A 17,912-nucleotide genomic window follows, 5' to 3' on the forward strand; every position below is an offset into this window, starting at 1 on the left:
CTGACCTAATTGTGAAATTGTGGCGTGTTTAACATTACGATAAAGCCGGACTTGGTGGGTGAAAACAGTCAAGCAAGACAGGAAGTGTTAGCGCAATAGAGTTGAGCACTGAAAGTTGAGAGAGTTGAGAGGGATAACAGGGAAAGAAGAAAAGATAAAACATGAACTGAAAAAAATGGCACATGACAGAACAAGTTGGAACCCCAGCCTTGTTTTTGGTAGCATTCAAATAAGGATATAATGCATGTTTGAAAGCAACTTGTAAAGATATTTAGCTTAAAGTGAACAGGTTTGAGTTCAGGTTAAGAGGGTAGAAAATGCCAAGCCTTGATGTCTATGAGATGCCCTATTAATATTGTGAAACGAACTTGCTTGTGTTAGTTGGTGTGTGTGAGCGTGTATGCGTGTGTGTGTGTGTGTGTGTCTGTGTGCCCACGTGTTTATGTGTGTTTGTATGTGTGATGTGTGTGTGTGTGTGTTAATAGAGGTTTCATCAGCACACTCTTTCCTGGTCTTGAGGGCGTTGCAGCTTTTGGCGGATATATAGCACGTACATTCACAGCAAGACAGCAAGATGCAGAGAAAGAGAGAGAGAGGGAGGAATTAACATTTAAAGAAGACACATTCCTGCTTTCTTCTAGACAGGTATGCATATTATTCATGGCTGCATGAATTTGTTTACACATAACAGTAAATAGTACAGTTAACATTAGGCTACTGCCTTTTCCATTTACAAATAATTGCAAATACAGCATCAATTGCATCAATTGCAAAGTGTACTGAATGTGAAAGCATTTAGATTTCATACAAAATATGTGTCATTTGAATTGTAAATGACATTAGATACAAATGGGACAAAAGGCATCTGCCATTCAACATGCTTTATTCAAGCAGTCTTAATTATAGTAATGAGAAGGACAAATGATAAACATAGCCTACCTATTGTTCCAAGGTGCGATATTGGATGTGGAAGGGTTACATTTAATTGTAATTTTGGCATGACTACATGCAAATTACAACAAATGTGGAATACAATGTGTGTTAAGTTTAGTTGCCTGACTCTAAATTAAAGCCTACTTCTGTTTGCAGAGTAGTTTAACGTGTGTCAAATCAAGAGTAACACCTTTGCTTTTTCATTAAGCATGATGATTTCCTGTCGCATAAACACAAGCACACACACTGACTCAAGCCAACTCTTAAAATACAGAACTGAAACCCAGAATTGAAATTCACAGAAATGACATTCAGTTGAACTGTTACATAAATGTTTTAATGCATTGTTAGTTTGTTTGATGAAACATATCGTATTGTTTAAATTATTGTAGGATGGGCATATTTAAGATAGTGAGATCATATGGGTCTCTGAATGCACAATAAAAAAGTTATCCTAAGTTTTGGTAGGCAGGCATCTATAAAATGCTTTTTAGTCATTAACATACCTATAAAGTTATTTAAGAAAACATATACTATCCAGTGATATGAGGTAGAATAGTGGTAGGCGTTTACACTACCCTTTGTGTACTATTGACATGCAATTGTTCCATTGTGGTATTTTTAGGCTTGTAAAATGTTTTACCATTTATTTAAAACAGCAATATGTTAAACTGCATAAACATTCACCTTTAAATATATTCTGCTGTGTTTGCAGTCCACATTAACATTGTGATGTAAATTTTGTAAGGATATCTCTTTCATAGAGGCAGTGGGAGTGGTCCACATCTTCTGTTAGATTTCTTATCTCTTTAAAAATGGTCACTGTGGTTCAACTGGTTTAGCTAAATGCATGTTTATCTTTTTGTTTCATAGTCTTTCACATAGTTATATGGATGGCAGGTGAGTTTAGACATTTTTCAATCTCAAATGTATTTTCACTAAATATATTTTGGCTCCACCATGTGGTTAACTAAAATATTTTTGTAGATCTCAGGGCAATGTATACAACTTATCCACAGCTACAACTACCCAGAACAAAAATATTTATTTATTTAAATGTAACTAAAGACAAGGACTAGTTTTTTAAATGCCTGTTCATTTCTGAAGAGTGATTGCAATAAAAATGTTAAAGTTAAAATTGAAACTTTGTGCACACCAAACTTTGTGTTCTTCCAGGAAGTAGCTTTGAGACCGAGTTCCTACAGACTCACAACACATACCGCAAACAACATGGAGCACCGCCCCTCGCCATAAACAGAAACCTGTGTCGCTCTGCACAGGCATGGGCGGAGCACCTGCTGTCCATCAAGACCCTGAAACATAGCCAGAAGGACTATGGGGAAAATCTATATTATGCTTGGAGTTCAGGAACCACAAAACTCACAGGTCAGCTTCACAGCTCTGTTTGCTAAATCCTTATAACTGTGGCAGGTTAATTCTTCATCCAAAATATGAGAACCTCATGAGAACAAGAGGCAAATCACTTATTGATCAGTATGTGATCAAGCACACTATCAGAAATAAATGACATAAATAAAAGTTGTCACTGGTACCATTTAGGTGCCAATATATAACATTAAGCTACAATGTATGTTTAAATTATCAATATGTACCCATGATGTACTAAAATGTGCCCTTTAGGTATAAAGGTGTATGTTTTGGTACTGCCCCAGTGACAGCTTTATTTATTTTGGAGTGTATGTTATAGGTCATGGTCACATAAAATCTATGCATGCATTACGCAGATCTTAAAACTAACTCTATTATTTAGTACCAAATAGAACATCTTTTAGCAGAATGTAAAATATAACTTTAACTTTTTTTTAACTTGCTTTGTTTAGGACGTGAAGCAGTGGAAAGCTGGTACAAAGAAATTAAGGACTATAATTTTGGCAGACCAGGGTTCAGCTCTGAAACAGGTATATCCCCCTGAAATTGTTTAAGGTGCCCTTTAAAATATATATATTTTTTGCACTTACATTTTTAAGTTTTATAAGTCATTTTAACTATCTTGATAAGTGGTGAGTTTCGATAACTTAATAAATATAGTTGAATTTGCTTTAGTTATGTCAACTTTATTTTATATGTTACAGCAACTCATCACTAGTCAATACAGTTAAAATGACTAGTAAATCCAAGTTGCTTAAACTTAAAAATGTAAGTGCAAAAAGAATGTGGTTACAAAACTTTGCAACACTAACCAACACCAACATCCGATGCTTCTCCAGGTCACTTTACCCAGGTGGTGTGGAAGGACACAAAGGAGCTTGGGATAGGATTGGCCACTGATGGAAACACAACGTTTGTGGTGGGTCAGTACCTGCCTGCTGGAAATATATCCAATGCTGGGTATTTTCAGAGAAATGTCTTACCAGCCGGCTCCCCTATAGACCCTAAATCAACTGGTACTGGTAAGTAAGTGTTACTTCACAGAGTACAGACGAAGATTTAATAAAATGAAATAAAATCAAAAAATTAATAAAGTTTTAATAAAAACATTATTCCTAAAAATGAAAGTGTTGTGCAAATATTAGTCTGAAATGTTATATAATAAAAGATAGATGTATTGTTGATCATTACATATATAATAAATATGTATAGTAAATATTCAAAATATCTGACATCACATTTAGCTGACAAAGTGGGACAAGCACATGGTGCATCAAACATGCATTCAGACAGAATGCCTTCACATCCTCGCAATACAGCAACATCACCACTAGGAGGTAGGAGAGAGCCTTGTGAGAACAGCAGCTCAATGGGTAAGACCTAAAAAAATCAAATGTGTTTCTTGTAAATGTTGATGTTGAATGAAAAAGTAGTATTAAACACTATTTGAAGTGTTTACATTTTGTATTCATTACTTCAATTGTGTCCTCTTGTATTCAATACTACATAACGTGTATACTAAAAAACATAGATTGTGAGTAAAACTCACCTTTATTTATCTAGTACCTGCCCTAAAAACAAACAAAATATTTTAGTCTATTTCTAGTTCTGTTTCTTCCTGGTCTGGCATTGAAGCTTGTCTTTCGCGTTACGCTTTAAAAGCATATAACAGGTGTACTTTCAACATCCCATTCAGTATTGGATTTGTTTGTCTTTCTTGACATCAAATTTCCTTTTGTGTTTGTCTGTAGTACCAGACAGAAGCTTTGAAACCGAATTCCTACAGACTCACAACACATACCGCAAAACACATGGAGCCCCGCCCCTCGCCATAAACAGAAACCTGTGTGGATCTGCACAGAAGTGGGCGGAACATCTGCTGTCAATCAAAACTCTCATGCACAGTAATGGAGAGCATGGAGAAAATGTGTACTATGCATGGAGTTCAGCTAGCAAAAAACTCACAGGTTTGTGTCTAGACATTTGTTTACTTTCCAGTAGCCTAACCTCTTTAAGAAAAACTGGATCTTTGGTGGTTTGGTTATTTCGAGCAATCCATCATCAGCCATTGTCTATTAGCTGAAATGTTCTTGTCTCAAATGTTTTGGTTTTTTTATGTTTTGAATGTTTGTATGTGACAGGACGTGAGGCGGTGGAAAGCTGGTACAGTGAAATAAAAGACTACAGCTTCAGCAGGCCTGGATTCAGCTCTAAAACAGGTAAATCCAGCAGTAAGTGATGGTTAAACGTTTGCGATAGTTTCTTTTGTAACACTGACCTCTGGTGGTTTGTCCAGGTCACTTCACACAGGTGGTGTGGAAGGACACAAAAGAGTTAGGAGTTGGATTGGCCACTGATGGTAACACGACGTTTGTGGTGGGTCAGTACCTCCCTGCAGGAAACATCAGCAATGCTGGTTATTTTGAAAGAAATGTCCTACCAGCAGGTTCCCCTGTAGACCTAAAATCCACCCCGTCTGGTGAGTCTTGTATGACTATAATAAACTCAGAGAATCTATGTGATATTGAAAATTTTTTAAAAGAATCAGACTAACGGACAACTGTTGTAAAATAAAATATGTTGTAGAGATTATAGAAATAAAATGCAAAAAATGCTTAAGCAGCGCAAACGCATAATGATAAATTGCATAATGAATGAACTGGATGTGCTTTGGATAAAAGCATCTGCATACATGTATATCTAATTATATGCAAATAGGACTGTTTTGTTCTCTCAATCAGTCTTGACTGACATGTTTTGCTGTTTAGCTGACAGAGTTGGACAAGGACTTGCTGCTCTCAGCATCAAGTCAAATCTGTTGCCTTCAGCATCTCACGCTTCTGTATCGCCAACACATGATTCACATCCCTCTCCACAGAGCAAAAGCCAAAAAGGTAAAACCTCAGACTGGATTAAAGTGGAATCTGATTATAAAATTATTTTCATTCTTTTTAAACATATGTTTCTCTCCATGTGATGAAGGTCACGACTTATCACAGTTTCGCCAGTCTCTCCTTGATGCTCAAAACAATTACAGACGGCAACATGGGGCACGGCCTTTCTCACTTTGCCCCACCCTTTGCAAAGAGGCTCAGGATTGGGCAGCACATCTGATTAGCATAAATACTCTGAAGAACAGCGGCAAAGGCCATGGAGAAACTATGTCATACAAATGGACCTCCAACATGGTGCCTCCAACAGGTCGGTTGTACGGTATATTTTCCAGATGAGTATTTAATACACTGTAAGAGGTTATAGCACTGATGAATGGCATTTTTTATATAAAGGAAAAGAGATTGCTGAATCATGGTACAAAGAAAATACAAAATACAACTTTGCAAACCCTGGCTTTCAAAATGGAACTGGTAGGTTATTAATTTTGTATTAATATTGTTAAATAAAAAAGTAAATTATAATAAAGCTGTACAATATGTTTATTTAAAATATGAGCAATGTTTTTAATGCTTGCTGATTCTTCTTCTTCAGTCATCATGAGTCTAAAATAAGACTATTATAAAAAAAAATGTAATAATGCATGATTTCAAAATAAAAAAATATTCATGTGTGTTTAGGTAACTTTACACAGATGATTTGGAGGTCTACAGAGCAAGTTGGGATTGGTCTGGGATCAGATGGAAAGGGCAAGTATATCACTGTGGCCTTTTACAAACCTCCTGGCAACATCACCAACCCTGGCTACTTTCAGGATAATGTCAAACCTGCTGGAAAGTAATCTGCTGAATTCTAAGCGTTTTACACATTATAAATAGCTAATTGTAAAATTACTAAATTAATTTATTATTTTATCTCCCTCACATATTTGCAATACCATCTGAAAATTATATGAACATAGATATTTTTTAATAGTCATTATAGTGTTAAGTGTCATTATCATTAAAGTATTATAAAGGTAGTCAATGTGAGTTGCTCAAGTCACATTTTTTTGAGATAAGATTTTTGTCATTCGCTGATGATGATGGCAGTTTTGCCTGAAACTTGTGTCTAGCACTTCAAAGCACATCCAGAAAAAAGCACAAAAAAAGAAATTGCTTTTAACTGCTAACAATTCAGCAGGTAAGGGTTTTTTAAAGTACCATTTTACTTCTTTGCTGCTGCATAGACCTGGAGAGGTTGGGTGGGAATGCAAAACTGGACTTGCATGGTGTCATGTAGCATGAACATCTCTATTTCATTGTGGTGCTACAGACACAAAAGTCTCTCTTGATAATCTCCTGAGCTTCTGTCTTTTTTGTGAATATAGCCATCCGGAACAACTTAAAAGTTATATACACACGCATGTTTACTGTGGTTAAGGACTTTTACTTGTTGAATACACTCTCTAAAGAAGGTACAAAAGTTGTCACTGGAATGGTACCTTTTCAAAAGGTACACTTTTGTACCTAAAAAGTGCACAATGGTATCTCAGAGGTACATATCTATACCAAAATGGTACATATTAGGACCTTTTGTAAAGGCACTGTCCCAGTGACAACTTTTGTACCTTTCTTTCTAAGAGTGTATGTAATAGAATAATAAGTGGCTAAAATGAAAGCCAATGCATTTGTTAAAGCTGTCAAAAAATACTGATTTACATGTGTAACAGGCATATACTTGTTAATCTTAATAAATGTCTGCAAATTACTTTATTGCTGCACTTTATTTCTTGCCAAAGTCACTTTTGGCACGCTCACTAAAACATCAAGGCAAGACTTTATGTAAGTCTGCTTTGATACAGGGTTGTGAAAAGTGCTATAATATACAGTACAAAAAATGACATAAAATATTTTTTTTGCTGAAAAATGAAATATTTGAGACTGAACCACTATGAGTAACTAAAATTAAAAGGTTAATTTACTTTTCAATTGGAAGTAAAATGCAAATCAATAAACCAAGCACAAAGCTCCTAACGTTTATTTTAAACTGTGTTTAAAGTCAAAATAATGAAAGTCATGGTAAAGAAGCTGCCTTTTAATCCTAATAGTATTCATCATAAATATATTAAAATAAAATATTTTAATATTATTATGAAGGGGTATACGGAGTGTTTTTCCTGCTACATCAAGGCAAAACTTTTTGTGGGTACTGTATAACCCAAACTGCACATGTACAGTACATATGTTGGATACAGAAAATCAATTTTTGTTTTGAGTTTCTTGGACACTCTGTATCTTTATGTGTCACACAAATGAGAGGCTTGCACAGGGAAAGTTTCTATAGCATCATGTTACTATAGAGCTCTTTGTTGTGCCAATTGAGGGCAATTGAGTTTTTTCCACAACTGGGTTAACTTTCCTCATAGGAATCACCAGCAACGGTAGGCAAGAAAAAGCAAAGTCTGGCATTATCCACATGCCTTTCACCACATACATACTGATAGTCTGGTTATAAGTAACTCAGATACTTCAGATGCTGTGATCAATTAATTTTAAATGTTTTGTATTTTGTTTTTAAAGATTAAAGGTTGTTTTAGGTCAAGCACTACAAAAAAATGTTGCACCCCAAAAGCCATTTTCACCAATTCAAAATTTCTGGCAGGCATCTGCCATGTGTGCATCTGTGTGCGCAAAGCAGCTGCTCCCATGTCAGTATTACACTTTGAGTGTTAATCAATAATGTAGTGCATAGTTTTACCTTACACGCTTTCTGCTTTTACACAACAAAAAACAAACACAGTTAACCATATGCCTGTACACAGTCTATCATGTTTAGGCTCCCAAATCCTGACTACCTGAGACATACATTAGTGTCCTATCTTTGTCCTTCTTTAGTTAAATCAATGAACTAACTCATTACATCTCATAATGTTTTTGCTCTAAAAACCTCCTTTTTGGCAATTAGTCTTTAGAAACGTAGGATAAAACACTCAGATTAGACTTGAGTTAATTCTGAACTATGCATAGAAGATGATGCCAGGAAATGTTTTATCCTCCAATCAGGATCAGACAAGCCCTACACGAGCATGAGGCAATATTTTTTGAAGAGCTTTCCACTAAAATCTTTTAAAGGGGACATATCATGGAAATCTGTGTTTTTCCATGTTTAAGTGCTCTAATTGGGTCCCCAGTGCTTCTATCAACCTAGAAAATGTGTAAAAGAACAACCCAGTAACTTTGTTTTGGTAAACCTTTCTCTGCAAGCATATGAAAAAATATGTAATTGAAATCTGGCTCCCCTTGTGATGTCAGAAGGGAATAATACCGCCCCTTTATTTGTACTATCCAACCACGGCACTGCTATTTAGTGCAGAGATCAACTCATTTGCTTTTAAAAAAGACCCCAAAACAGCACATATTTTAACATGTTATAATAAATTATCTATAGTATTTTAAGCTAAAACTTCACATACTGTTCTGGGAACACCAAATATTTATTTAAAGTCTTGTAAAATGTCCCCTTTAAATGTTTTTGCTATGGGCTAAAACGGCCTGGGAGCAAGGCTGATCATTAACATATCTGCATGTCAACAATGTCCATGATCCATTGTCATTAAGGCCCCTTGCTGTTGAAAATCATCCTCCCCTTGGCTGCTATGAATCCCATTTTATTTTATGCTAGCTCATCCTATGTCTGTTCCTATCTGACAGCATAGAGACAGAGCGCCGCGCGTCATAACCTGAAAACCACGCCCACCGGGGGGGAAAACAATCCAACCGTCTCCATTGACTTTGTATTGCGAGAGGCTGCCTCCTTGTCATTTCTGGCTTATAACAAAAAACAGAATAATGCCTAAAAACTGCTGTGTGACAATATGTACAGCTAACAAGCCAAAGAACCCAGAAATAAGTTTTTATAAGCTGTCGAGCCGTAAAACCCAGCTTTTAAGGAGAAAAAAGTGGATCGCCGACTACGTTTCCCCCTATTGGACGCAGTTCTACTAATAGTATTACTATGAAAAGTTGCCTGTTTCCATTTTTGTGTCTTTAAACGCTCGTTTTTGGGGTCGACAGCTTATAAAAACTTATTTACAGATTAAAATTAAAAACAGAATGATACATAAAAGCTGCTGTGTGACAAGGTGTACAGCTAAAAAGCCAAAAAACCCAGAAATACGTTTTTTTTAAGCTGTCGACCTCATAAAACGAGCGTTTAAAGAAACAAAAGTGGAAACAGGCAACTTTTCATAGTACTTCTATTAGTAGAACTGCGTCCACTAGGGGGAAACGTAGTCGGCGATCCACTTTATTCTCCTTAAAAGCTGGGTTTTACGGCTCGACAGCTTATAAAAACTTATTTCTGGGTTCTTTGGCTTGTTAGCTGTACATATTGTCACACAGCAGCTTTTAGGCATTATTCTGTTTTTTGTTATAAGCCAGAAATGACAAGGAGGCAGCCTCTCGCAATACAAAGTCAATGGAGACGGTTGGATTGTTTTCCCCCCCGGTGGGCGTGGTTTTCAAATTTGCATATCGGCGCTCTGTCTCTATACATGAACTGAATAACCCCCCTAAGTATCTCTGACACCTCTGATAAATAATTTACAAGTGTGTTGCCTCCCACTTCTGCTGAGACACACATTGCTTTAAGGCTGACAGCACAAAATATATTTGTAATATAATAGCAGTGTGCAAGTAGGCACATTGGATGCGTCATTTTAACAAATTAGTTTATAAAATATTCATATATTTTGCTTTAGTCTGTCAGTAGAAAATGTTTTAACTGTGATAATTCATTCATAGCTTTCTATTAGTGTAAATACAATTGCCATCACAAGCTGATATCCTTGTCAGAATAAAACATCAGCATAGATAAACAAATGATGCCCCAGTGTTTATTTTTAATCATAAAATAATAACACATAATACATAATAATACATATTTTGGTTTAAAAAGATAAGATGTGCGTTAGTGTGTTTTACTAACCAGCAAAGACAATAAATGGGAATTTGAGCTGTTGCCCGATCCAAAAAGTAAATCTGTACAAGTAAATAATTTATTGTTCTTTTAGGGACATAGAAGTAAGTCAATTTAGAGTAAGTCAATTTTATCTGTAAACATCTAATCTGTAAACAACAATGTTTTTGTTTGTTTGTTAGTTTTTGGAAGACGTTTAAAATTTGAATTATCTTGTCAGGAAGTTCATGTGTAACTTAAATCCATTCATCAAGCAAGTCTAAACATGCCATGTACAGTTTAGTGCAGGTGGTGCTTGGTAACACGATTCTCTCTAAGGAAATAAAGGTTTATTCAATGTTAAACGCAGGTTTGTATGCGTCTCTTGTTACCAATAGAAACGGTTTCTAGCAGGACCTCCAGCAGTTTAGTAACCAGTAGCAACCAATCAAAACACCACTGACCCAATCAAAATGAGAAACGTCATGAGAACGCATTTCATTCAACCAATGAAAACCACACAAGGCGTGATTGACGTCTCCGCCAACCACCTGTGTTTGCGTATGACCGTTAAAACTGAGAACCGTTTTGCAAGTTACGCAGCAAACTAGAGTGTGGCAGCAGAGCCAACGGAAAATACCTTTGTGTTTAAATAAACGTGCTTCTTTTGTTAACTTTTCACCATGAGAGAGATTGTTCACCTGCAGGCTGGTCAATGTGGAAACCAAATCGGTGCCAAAGTAAGTGGAGTTTAAATAACTTTAGCGGTAAGTTACGTTTAATGAGAGGCTGGTCGCGAGGGGCATTGCTTAACGTGGATATTTATTTTAAGCGTGCACGGAATGCAAAGTAGATCAGAAACATAAATAAAGGGGGATTAAACTCTATATATAACGTTAGTTGTTGATACAGTGTTGATTTCCTGTTATTGCTTCTTTAAACACCTGTTGTGTTGCCCATGGTAACAGTCGACAGAACTTCAAATTATTGTATGTCATATGATGTATGTCGTGTGTTATTGTATTGCAAGTACAGTATTGTATGTAAACACTTTTTAGATGTAAAGTTTTTGTCTAAATACGTTTTCTTCTTAGTTTTGGGAGGTGATTAGTGATGAGCATGGAATTGATCCTACGGGAAGTTATCATGGAGACAGTGATCTGCAGTTGGAGCGGATTAATGTGTATTACAACGAAGCAACTGGTAAATTTGAGTTTCCTATATTCTTATAATAGATTATTCAAATTAGAGTGGGATAACCAATTTGTTTTGTGTGGCAGGTGGAAAGTATGTTCCTCGTGCAGTTCTTGTTGACCTGGAGCCTGGAACCATGGATTCAGTGAGATCTGGACCATTTGGGCAGATCTTTAGACCAGATAACTTTGTCTTTGGTAAGTCTGCCTTTAAATGGCACTTAAAGTCCTTAAAGTGATAGTTCACCCAAAAAATTATAATTCTGTTATCATTTACTCACTCTCAAACTGTTCGTGGACCCCATTCACTTCCATAGTAGGATAAAAGAATATATGGACGTAAATGAGATCCACGAACTGTTCGGTTACAAACAATTATCAAAATATCTTGCTTTCTGTTCCTCAGAACAAAGCAATGTATACAGGTTTGTAACATAATGAGAGTTAGTAAATTATCTCAGAATTTTCCCTTTAAATTAACATTTGCTGGTGTAACTTCAGTATTCTACTTCATATTTTTGATGTTTATTAATCTTAATATCATGTCTCTCAGGTCAGAGTGGTGCTGGAAATAACTGGGCCAAGGGTCATTACACAGAAGGAGCTGAGCTTGTGGACTCCGTTCTGGATGTGGTTCGAAAAGAGGCAGAAAGCTGTGACTGCCTACAGGGTTTCCAGCTCACCCACTCCCTTGGTGGCGGTACCGGGTCCGGCATGGGCACCCTGCTCATCAGCAAAATCCGCGAGGAGTACCCAGACCGCATCATGAACACCTTTAGTGTGGTACCCTCACCCAAAGTCTCAGACACTGTTGTGGAGCCTTACAATGCCACGCTGTCCGTCCACCAGTTAGTGGAGAATACAGATGAAACATACTGCATTGACAATGAAGCCCTGTATGACATTTGCTTCCGTACACTCAAGCTCACTACACCCACCTATGGTGATCTTAACCACCTTGTGTCTGCCACGATGAGTGGGGTCACCACATGTCTTCGCTTCCCTGGTCAGCTAAACGCCGATCTGCGTAAACTGGCAGTCAATATGGTGCCTTTCCCCCGTCTGCATTTCTTCATGCCAGGTTTTGCCCCTCTCACCAGCAGAGGGAGTCAGCAATACCGGGCCCTTACGGTACCTGAGCTCACCCAGCAGATGTTCGATGCCAAGAACATGATGGCTGCGTGTGACCCCCGCCACGGCCGCTATCTCACCGTAGCTGCCATTTTCAGAGGCCGCATGTCCATGAAAGAAGTGGATGAGCAAATGCTGAATGTCCAGAACAAGAACAGCAGCTACTTCGTGGAGTGGATTCCTAATAACGTCAAAACTGCCGTCTGTGACATCCCACCTCGTGGCCTTAAAATGGCCGCCACTTTCATCGGCAACAGCACCGCCATCCAAGAGCTGTTTAAGCGCATCTCTGAGCAGTTTACAGCTATGTTCAGGCGCAAGGCTTTCTTACATTGGTACACCGGAGAGGGAATGGATGAGATGGAGTTTACCGAAGCAGAGAGCAACATGAATGATCTGGTGTCGGAGTACCAACAGTATCAAGACGCCACTGCAGAAGAGGAGGGAGAGTTTGAGGAAGAGGGAGAGGAGGAGCTTGCATAAGGAGATAATTTCTTTGAAAATGTCTGTTTACTGTTATTTATAAAGTTTCTGTTCACTGTCATTTTCCTTACAATTTTTTTTGTTCGTTGACTCTTCTGTTCTCTTTCAGTTTCACAAGCAGCATAAAGCAATCTTCTAATAAAGATCTAATTTTGCTTAAAGTGCCTTTTTGTCTATTTCTTACATGAGGATAGAATAATTAGCTTTGTTGTACAAATGGAGCAAACTTGTCTTTTATGTTAAAAATAGAAATAAAAGTGATTACACAATGTAAACTGAAAAGTTTATATAATATTAGGGCTGTATAGCTTACCCATCACAGTAATGCAATATATACTACACTAGAAGGAAGCAATTTAAAATCAATAAATAATTGAACAATTGGGAAAATGAAAAAAGTTGACTTAAGTGAAAATGCTAATATTAGAGATTCTTTGATACGAAAACGTCTTTGGATTTTCAAAGGATGTAGGGTAAAAAATTTTAGTCACCACTAGATGGCGATGGGGAGTTACAGTAAAGGTCACTCGTGACATTTGATCTTCATTAGTGTTGAATTTAGCTACACAAATTGGCCTTGGACGTTTGGAAATGTAAAGGTAAGTCAGACTTTCACAGAAAATACACAAAGGTAAAACAAATGAAAGGTGTTTGTCTTTCTACATCAAAATTAGTTTTGCTAACTGCTTTTGTCATATTCTGAATTGCATTGCTATCTCATAATTGCGAACAACGCGTTTCCACACCCTTTTAATCTAAGAAGAGAATTTATTGAGCATTGATACCGTTTAAAATAATAAATCTTGTCATCAAGACAGGTCTAATAATTAACTAGAAAGTCTTTCAATGCAACGGGGATTGCATTAATTAACAATCTGGCCCAATTTCATGGAACATTGCATGAGGGTTGAGAGGGGGAAGCACATTCATTTAATCAACTAAGTTAGCCGTGTTGTGAGTTGAAGATGAGGGCTTCATTTATTGAGTAATGGTTAGCCCACTTAAGTTATTGGTTGTGTTAAGAAACTTCCATTAACCATTTCTGTTGCTGCACAGCAACGGTTTATTTTCTGTAAGCTGACAGTACAACAGCGCAACATTGTTAAGTAAGTTAGCCCCTTAGGTGGCGCAAATACCTTTAGAGTGGGGGGGTGGAATTGTGATATACATCTTCAAATTAATATAACTCTGGCATTTTTTGGTCTAGAAGCCTAATCTTGGTCTTGTTTTAAAGAAGACACTTTGGGGGTTTTCACAGAGGTGAAACGAGGTGAACATATTAAATAATTAAATTGTTATAGCAGTTTATATTTGTTTTAATAAATAGAAATAATTCCATAACATATTATTTTTATAAATAAAATTATAATAATGTAAATGTTTCACAAAAATAATAATGCAAACATGAAGCCATAAGTCTCAAGTAGTTCTGATCCAAATTTCAAGTTAAAATCACAAAAAATGAGGTGTGTGTCACACTTTTAGTGGTTTTGACAACAACGGCCACTAGGTGTCAACGGTTTGCAGCATACACTTGTCACAAATTATTCAATTACTATCACTGCATTATTATTACTGCAAAAATGTTTTGAAATATGAAAACTACATTCTTAGAGCTTTCCAACAATATATAGTTTGTCAACATTTTTGAAGATTTATAATATGATATTAGAATTATGAATATATAAAATTAATATGCATTCCTATGGGGGGTGGGGTCATATAACTAAAAACTGTCACTACATTATTTCTATCATCAAATGACTTTGAAATATGAAAACTACATTCTGAGAGCTTTCCAGTGATATATAGTTTGTCATGATTTTTTAGGTTTAGAGTTGGGTTTTAGTCTTATAAATACGTAAAAACAAATTAGGCCTACCTGTGGCCCCGTGACATTTTAGAAACTGACTCTCATTACGTCATAATTCTCCCAAAATGGCAATGAAATATGAAAACTACACACCTAGAGCTTTCCAACAATATATAGTTTGTCAAGATTGTTTAGGTTTAGAACAGGGTATTAGTGCTATACATATGCAAAAACAAATTGAGTCCAACTGTGGCAGTGTGACATTTTAGAAACTGACTCTCACTACATCATTATTTTCCCAAAATGGTGATGCAATATGAAAACTACACTCTTAGAGCTTTCCAGTGATATATAGTTTGTCATGATTGTTTAGGTTTGGAACAGGGTATTAGTGTTACAAATATATAACAACAACGTGGGCCAACCTGTATACCCATGGCATTTTAGAAAATAGCTCACACTATGTCATTCCTTTACCAAAATAGTGATAATAAATGAAATCTACACACTTAGAGCTTTCAAATGATATATAGTTTGTCATGATTGGATAAGAATTCACATGCAAAACACTGAAGTAAATGTTGGCGTCCCGCTGGCGGGACAGTGACATTTATCAGGATATAAATGTTTTGAGGCGCACTCTCTGTAAAATTGAATCAATTACTCTCCCTACATAATTTATTTTATAAAACACTGTTGATATATGTATTCTAGGGGCTTAGACCTTTCCAACAATATATAGTTTGTAGTGATATACATAAAATTTATATGGAAAATATTGACGTAAACGTAGGTGTCCCGTGAGCGGGACAGCGCCACTTAAGGAGTTAGACTATCATATATTTTTTAAATTGCATGACATCTAAATTTGCGCTTTATTAATGTGCTGTGTATATTAATAATGGGTGAGTGCATGTAACAGTTAGCCGGCTTTGAAGAAATCCTTGCTTGAAACGGCTAATAACAAAACTGGTGTTCACCCAAAGGTGGTCGGGTGTTTCTTACAACAGAGACATGATTGTTTTGTTTTGTGAAGTTCTGTTAAAAATTCTGTACCACACCTGTTTTAGTATCTTTTTTATGTTGACTGTATAGACGGTTTCAGCAGTAATAACATAAACAAACGGCTTTTGTGGAACACACGTAACTTCCGGTAAACTTTCACAAAGAATCAATAACAACAGAGAAAAAAAAAAATCAATAACAACAGAGTCCTTTTAGAGTAGTTTATTTCTGATAACCAGCTAAATAAACAACAAGCATTTCACCTTAGTTCAATTTATAGCTAGAAAAGCATATCAAAAACTACACTGAGCTAACGTTACTGTGTAAAATGTGTACATAATGTATACAATGTTAACTACAGATCGGCTGCCAAAGCTCCCTTCACATAGCATTGATCCATTGCCATCTCCACTCGTCTTTAGGAAACCAAAATTTTTTATTTTCGATGAAGTATTTGTTCCAGAGTTTAGCCACTAGCAAGACCATTAAACAGAGACCAAAAGTTACGTTTTGTCCACACGCGTAACAGCGACAATGGACCATAGCCACACTGTAACACAATAGCACCCTATCCGTACCATGGTGTTAATAACTTTAGCAGCAATGTGGAAAAAAGAGATTTAAAGCATACCTAAGACTTATGCCATTATTTATACCAGCTTTTAAACTGTTTAAAACTAAAGTCTAAAGTCGGATGCTGCGCGCACAAGCACATATGAGAGCTGTATTTAATCCTTTTGTTGCCTGAGCCTTTACAATCTAATGCATGCATGGTATTCTTTTTAATTGGTTTTGCTGATTTTATGCCATCCATATGGCACTAGAAAAAGCCTCTGTCTGAGCGGCATAAAACATCCTCTCTGTTTTAGCACTACTATGTACACGATGTTGATGAAGCACTCTAAACAGATGATGGATTGCTCCTTAACAGCCAAAGCAACTTCACTGTCACGGGCGCTGGAAAGAGAGACAGGAGAAAAGAGAGAGAGAGATTATGTGCTATGGGATGCAAAGTGTGGCAGCAGAAAGATGTGTGAAACATAAATTAGGATGGTTTTAGGCTGCACAGATGGGCCTTTGCCACTACATACTGCATACAAACACCTGGAGCCTAAGGTGGACATCTCACTAGAAATAGATTCGGCGAGATTTTGCAGGAATATTAGCTGGTCCTGGATACTGAAGCAGAGTTGACAGGATTGCAATTGGGTACAATAAAAAATGGCAACTTTACTGCACAGGACAGCATGAATCTAATCAATTGTGACATAACACAAACATTTTCTGCCAATCTCTTTTGAGTACCTATAGATTAATGTTGCATTCTTCATATCTCCAAAGAGTCTTTAGTTTTATCAGATTTATTATAAAAACAAGTACAGCGGTACTGCTAACTTTTGATTCACTCTGTTTGTGTTAATTACATAACATGCACTTATGTGCCTATTGCCAACAAAACACAGACATTTAATGCAGTTTTACTTACCGCCTGTGTTCTGTCTCATGACCGGTTCTTGTTTATGAAACATTTATCACCGAAAAGCTAGGAACTTTGCATTCATTGTTCCCCTAAAGCTCGTTCCTTTGGAAGCTGAACATGGTTGTATTTCCTTCACAACCAAAAACACACTTCTTTTGTGACACTTTAAATTTTTTAATCAAATTGACAACTATTGCCACGTTGCTGACAACTTCCATAACCCGAATGTTGATGGCCATGCTCTTGCTCTGACTTTGGCTGATGTATGCGCTACATGATACATGCGCTCTTCCAGGAGAAATGGCCATATAAGGAATTCACCCTTTATGACGTCATACAGGACCATACTCGAAAACCTTCGGATACGAACAAAAATTCTCCATCTTATGTCATGTTTAGCTTGAGAATGAAACTATTTAACAGTGTAAATAAGTCAGAATTCACGTAATAGCATTGGGCATCTCCTTTAATATTTAATTCAGTTTATTTTTTTCATCCAAATTAAAGTCTTTCTTTGTGATTGTCTATTTTTGCTTTTGACAAGGGCTATTAAAGCCATATGTGCTAAGTTTACCAGATAAAATTGATCTGGCATAGAGTAAATGTGGATAATGGAAGCTGGGAATATCAATTAGAAAACAGACTCATCAACTAC

The 17,912-nt window shown here is 36.6% G+C and overlaps 2 protein-coding genes across 2 annotated transcripts; both read left to right on the plus strand.

Annotated features, from left to right (window-relative positions):
* The first annotated feature begins 471 nt into the window (after positions 1-471).
* On the plus strand, positions 472-6,963 carry glipr2 (GLI pathogenesis-related 2). The gene is made up of 13 exons (XM_065267050.2): positions 472-645; positions 1,807-1,833; positions 2,110-2,319; positions 2,775-2,852; positions 3,162-3,344; positions 3,567-3,695; positions 4,074-4,289; positions 4,464-4,541; positions 4,619-4,801; positions 5,091-5,216; positions 5,305-5,523; positions 5,610-5,687; positions 5,895-6,963. Exons 2-13 carry the CDS (start codon positions 1,827-1,829, stop codon positions 6,053-6,055), a joined length of 1,668 nt encoding a protein of 555 aa, XP_065123122.1. The 5' UTR covers positions 472-645; positions 1,807-1,826; the 3' UTR covers positions 6,056-6,963.
* Positions 6,964-10,564: 3,601 nt separating this feature from the next.
* On the plus strand, positions 10,565-13,120 carry LOC135748614 (tubulin beta-4B chain). Its single transcript, XM_065266844.2, has 4 exons — positions 10,565-10,892; positions 11,247-11,355; positions 11,433-11,543; positions 11,899-13,120. Exons 1-4 carry the CDS (start codon positions 10,836-10,838, stop codon positions 12,957-12,959), a joined length of 1,338 nt encoding a protein of 445 aa, XP_065122916.1. The 5' UTR covers positions 10,565-10,835; the 3' UTR covers positions 12,960-13,120.
* Positions 13,121-17,912: the final 4,792 nt, after the last annotated feature.

Source organism: Paramisgurnus dabryanus, chromosome 5, assembly GCF_030506205.2.
Source record: "Paramisgurnus dabryanus chromosome 5, PD_genome_1.1, whole genome shotgun sequence".
NCBI lineage: Eukaryota > Metazoa > Chordata > Actinopteri > Cypriniformes > Cobitidae > Paramisgurnus > Paramisgurnus dabryanus.

Coding starts and splice junctions, on each gene's coding strand:
- glipr2 (XM_065267050.2), top strand. Junction 3,345..3,566: donor CCCTAAATCAACTGGTACTG/GTAAGTAAGTGT, acceptor CATCACATTTAG/CTGACAAAGTGGGACAAGCA. Junction 4,802..5,090: donor CCTAAAATCCACCCCGTCTG/GTGAGTCTTGTA, acceptor TTTGCTGTTTAG/CTGACAGAGTTGGACAAGGA.
- LOC135748614 (XM_065266844.2), top strand. CDS start 10,836: ATGAGAGAGATTGTTCACCTGCAGGCTGGTCAATGTGGAAACCAAATC. Junction 10,893..11,246: donor GAAACCAAATCGGTGCCAAA/GTAAGTGGAGTT, acceptor TTTTCTTCTTAG/TTTTGGGAGGTGATTAGTGA. Junction 11,544..11,898: donor ACCAGATAACTTTGTCTTTG/GTAAGTCTGCCT, acceptor CATGTCTCTCAG/GTCAGAGTGGTGCTGGAAAT.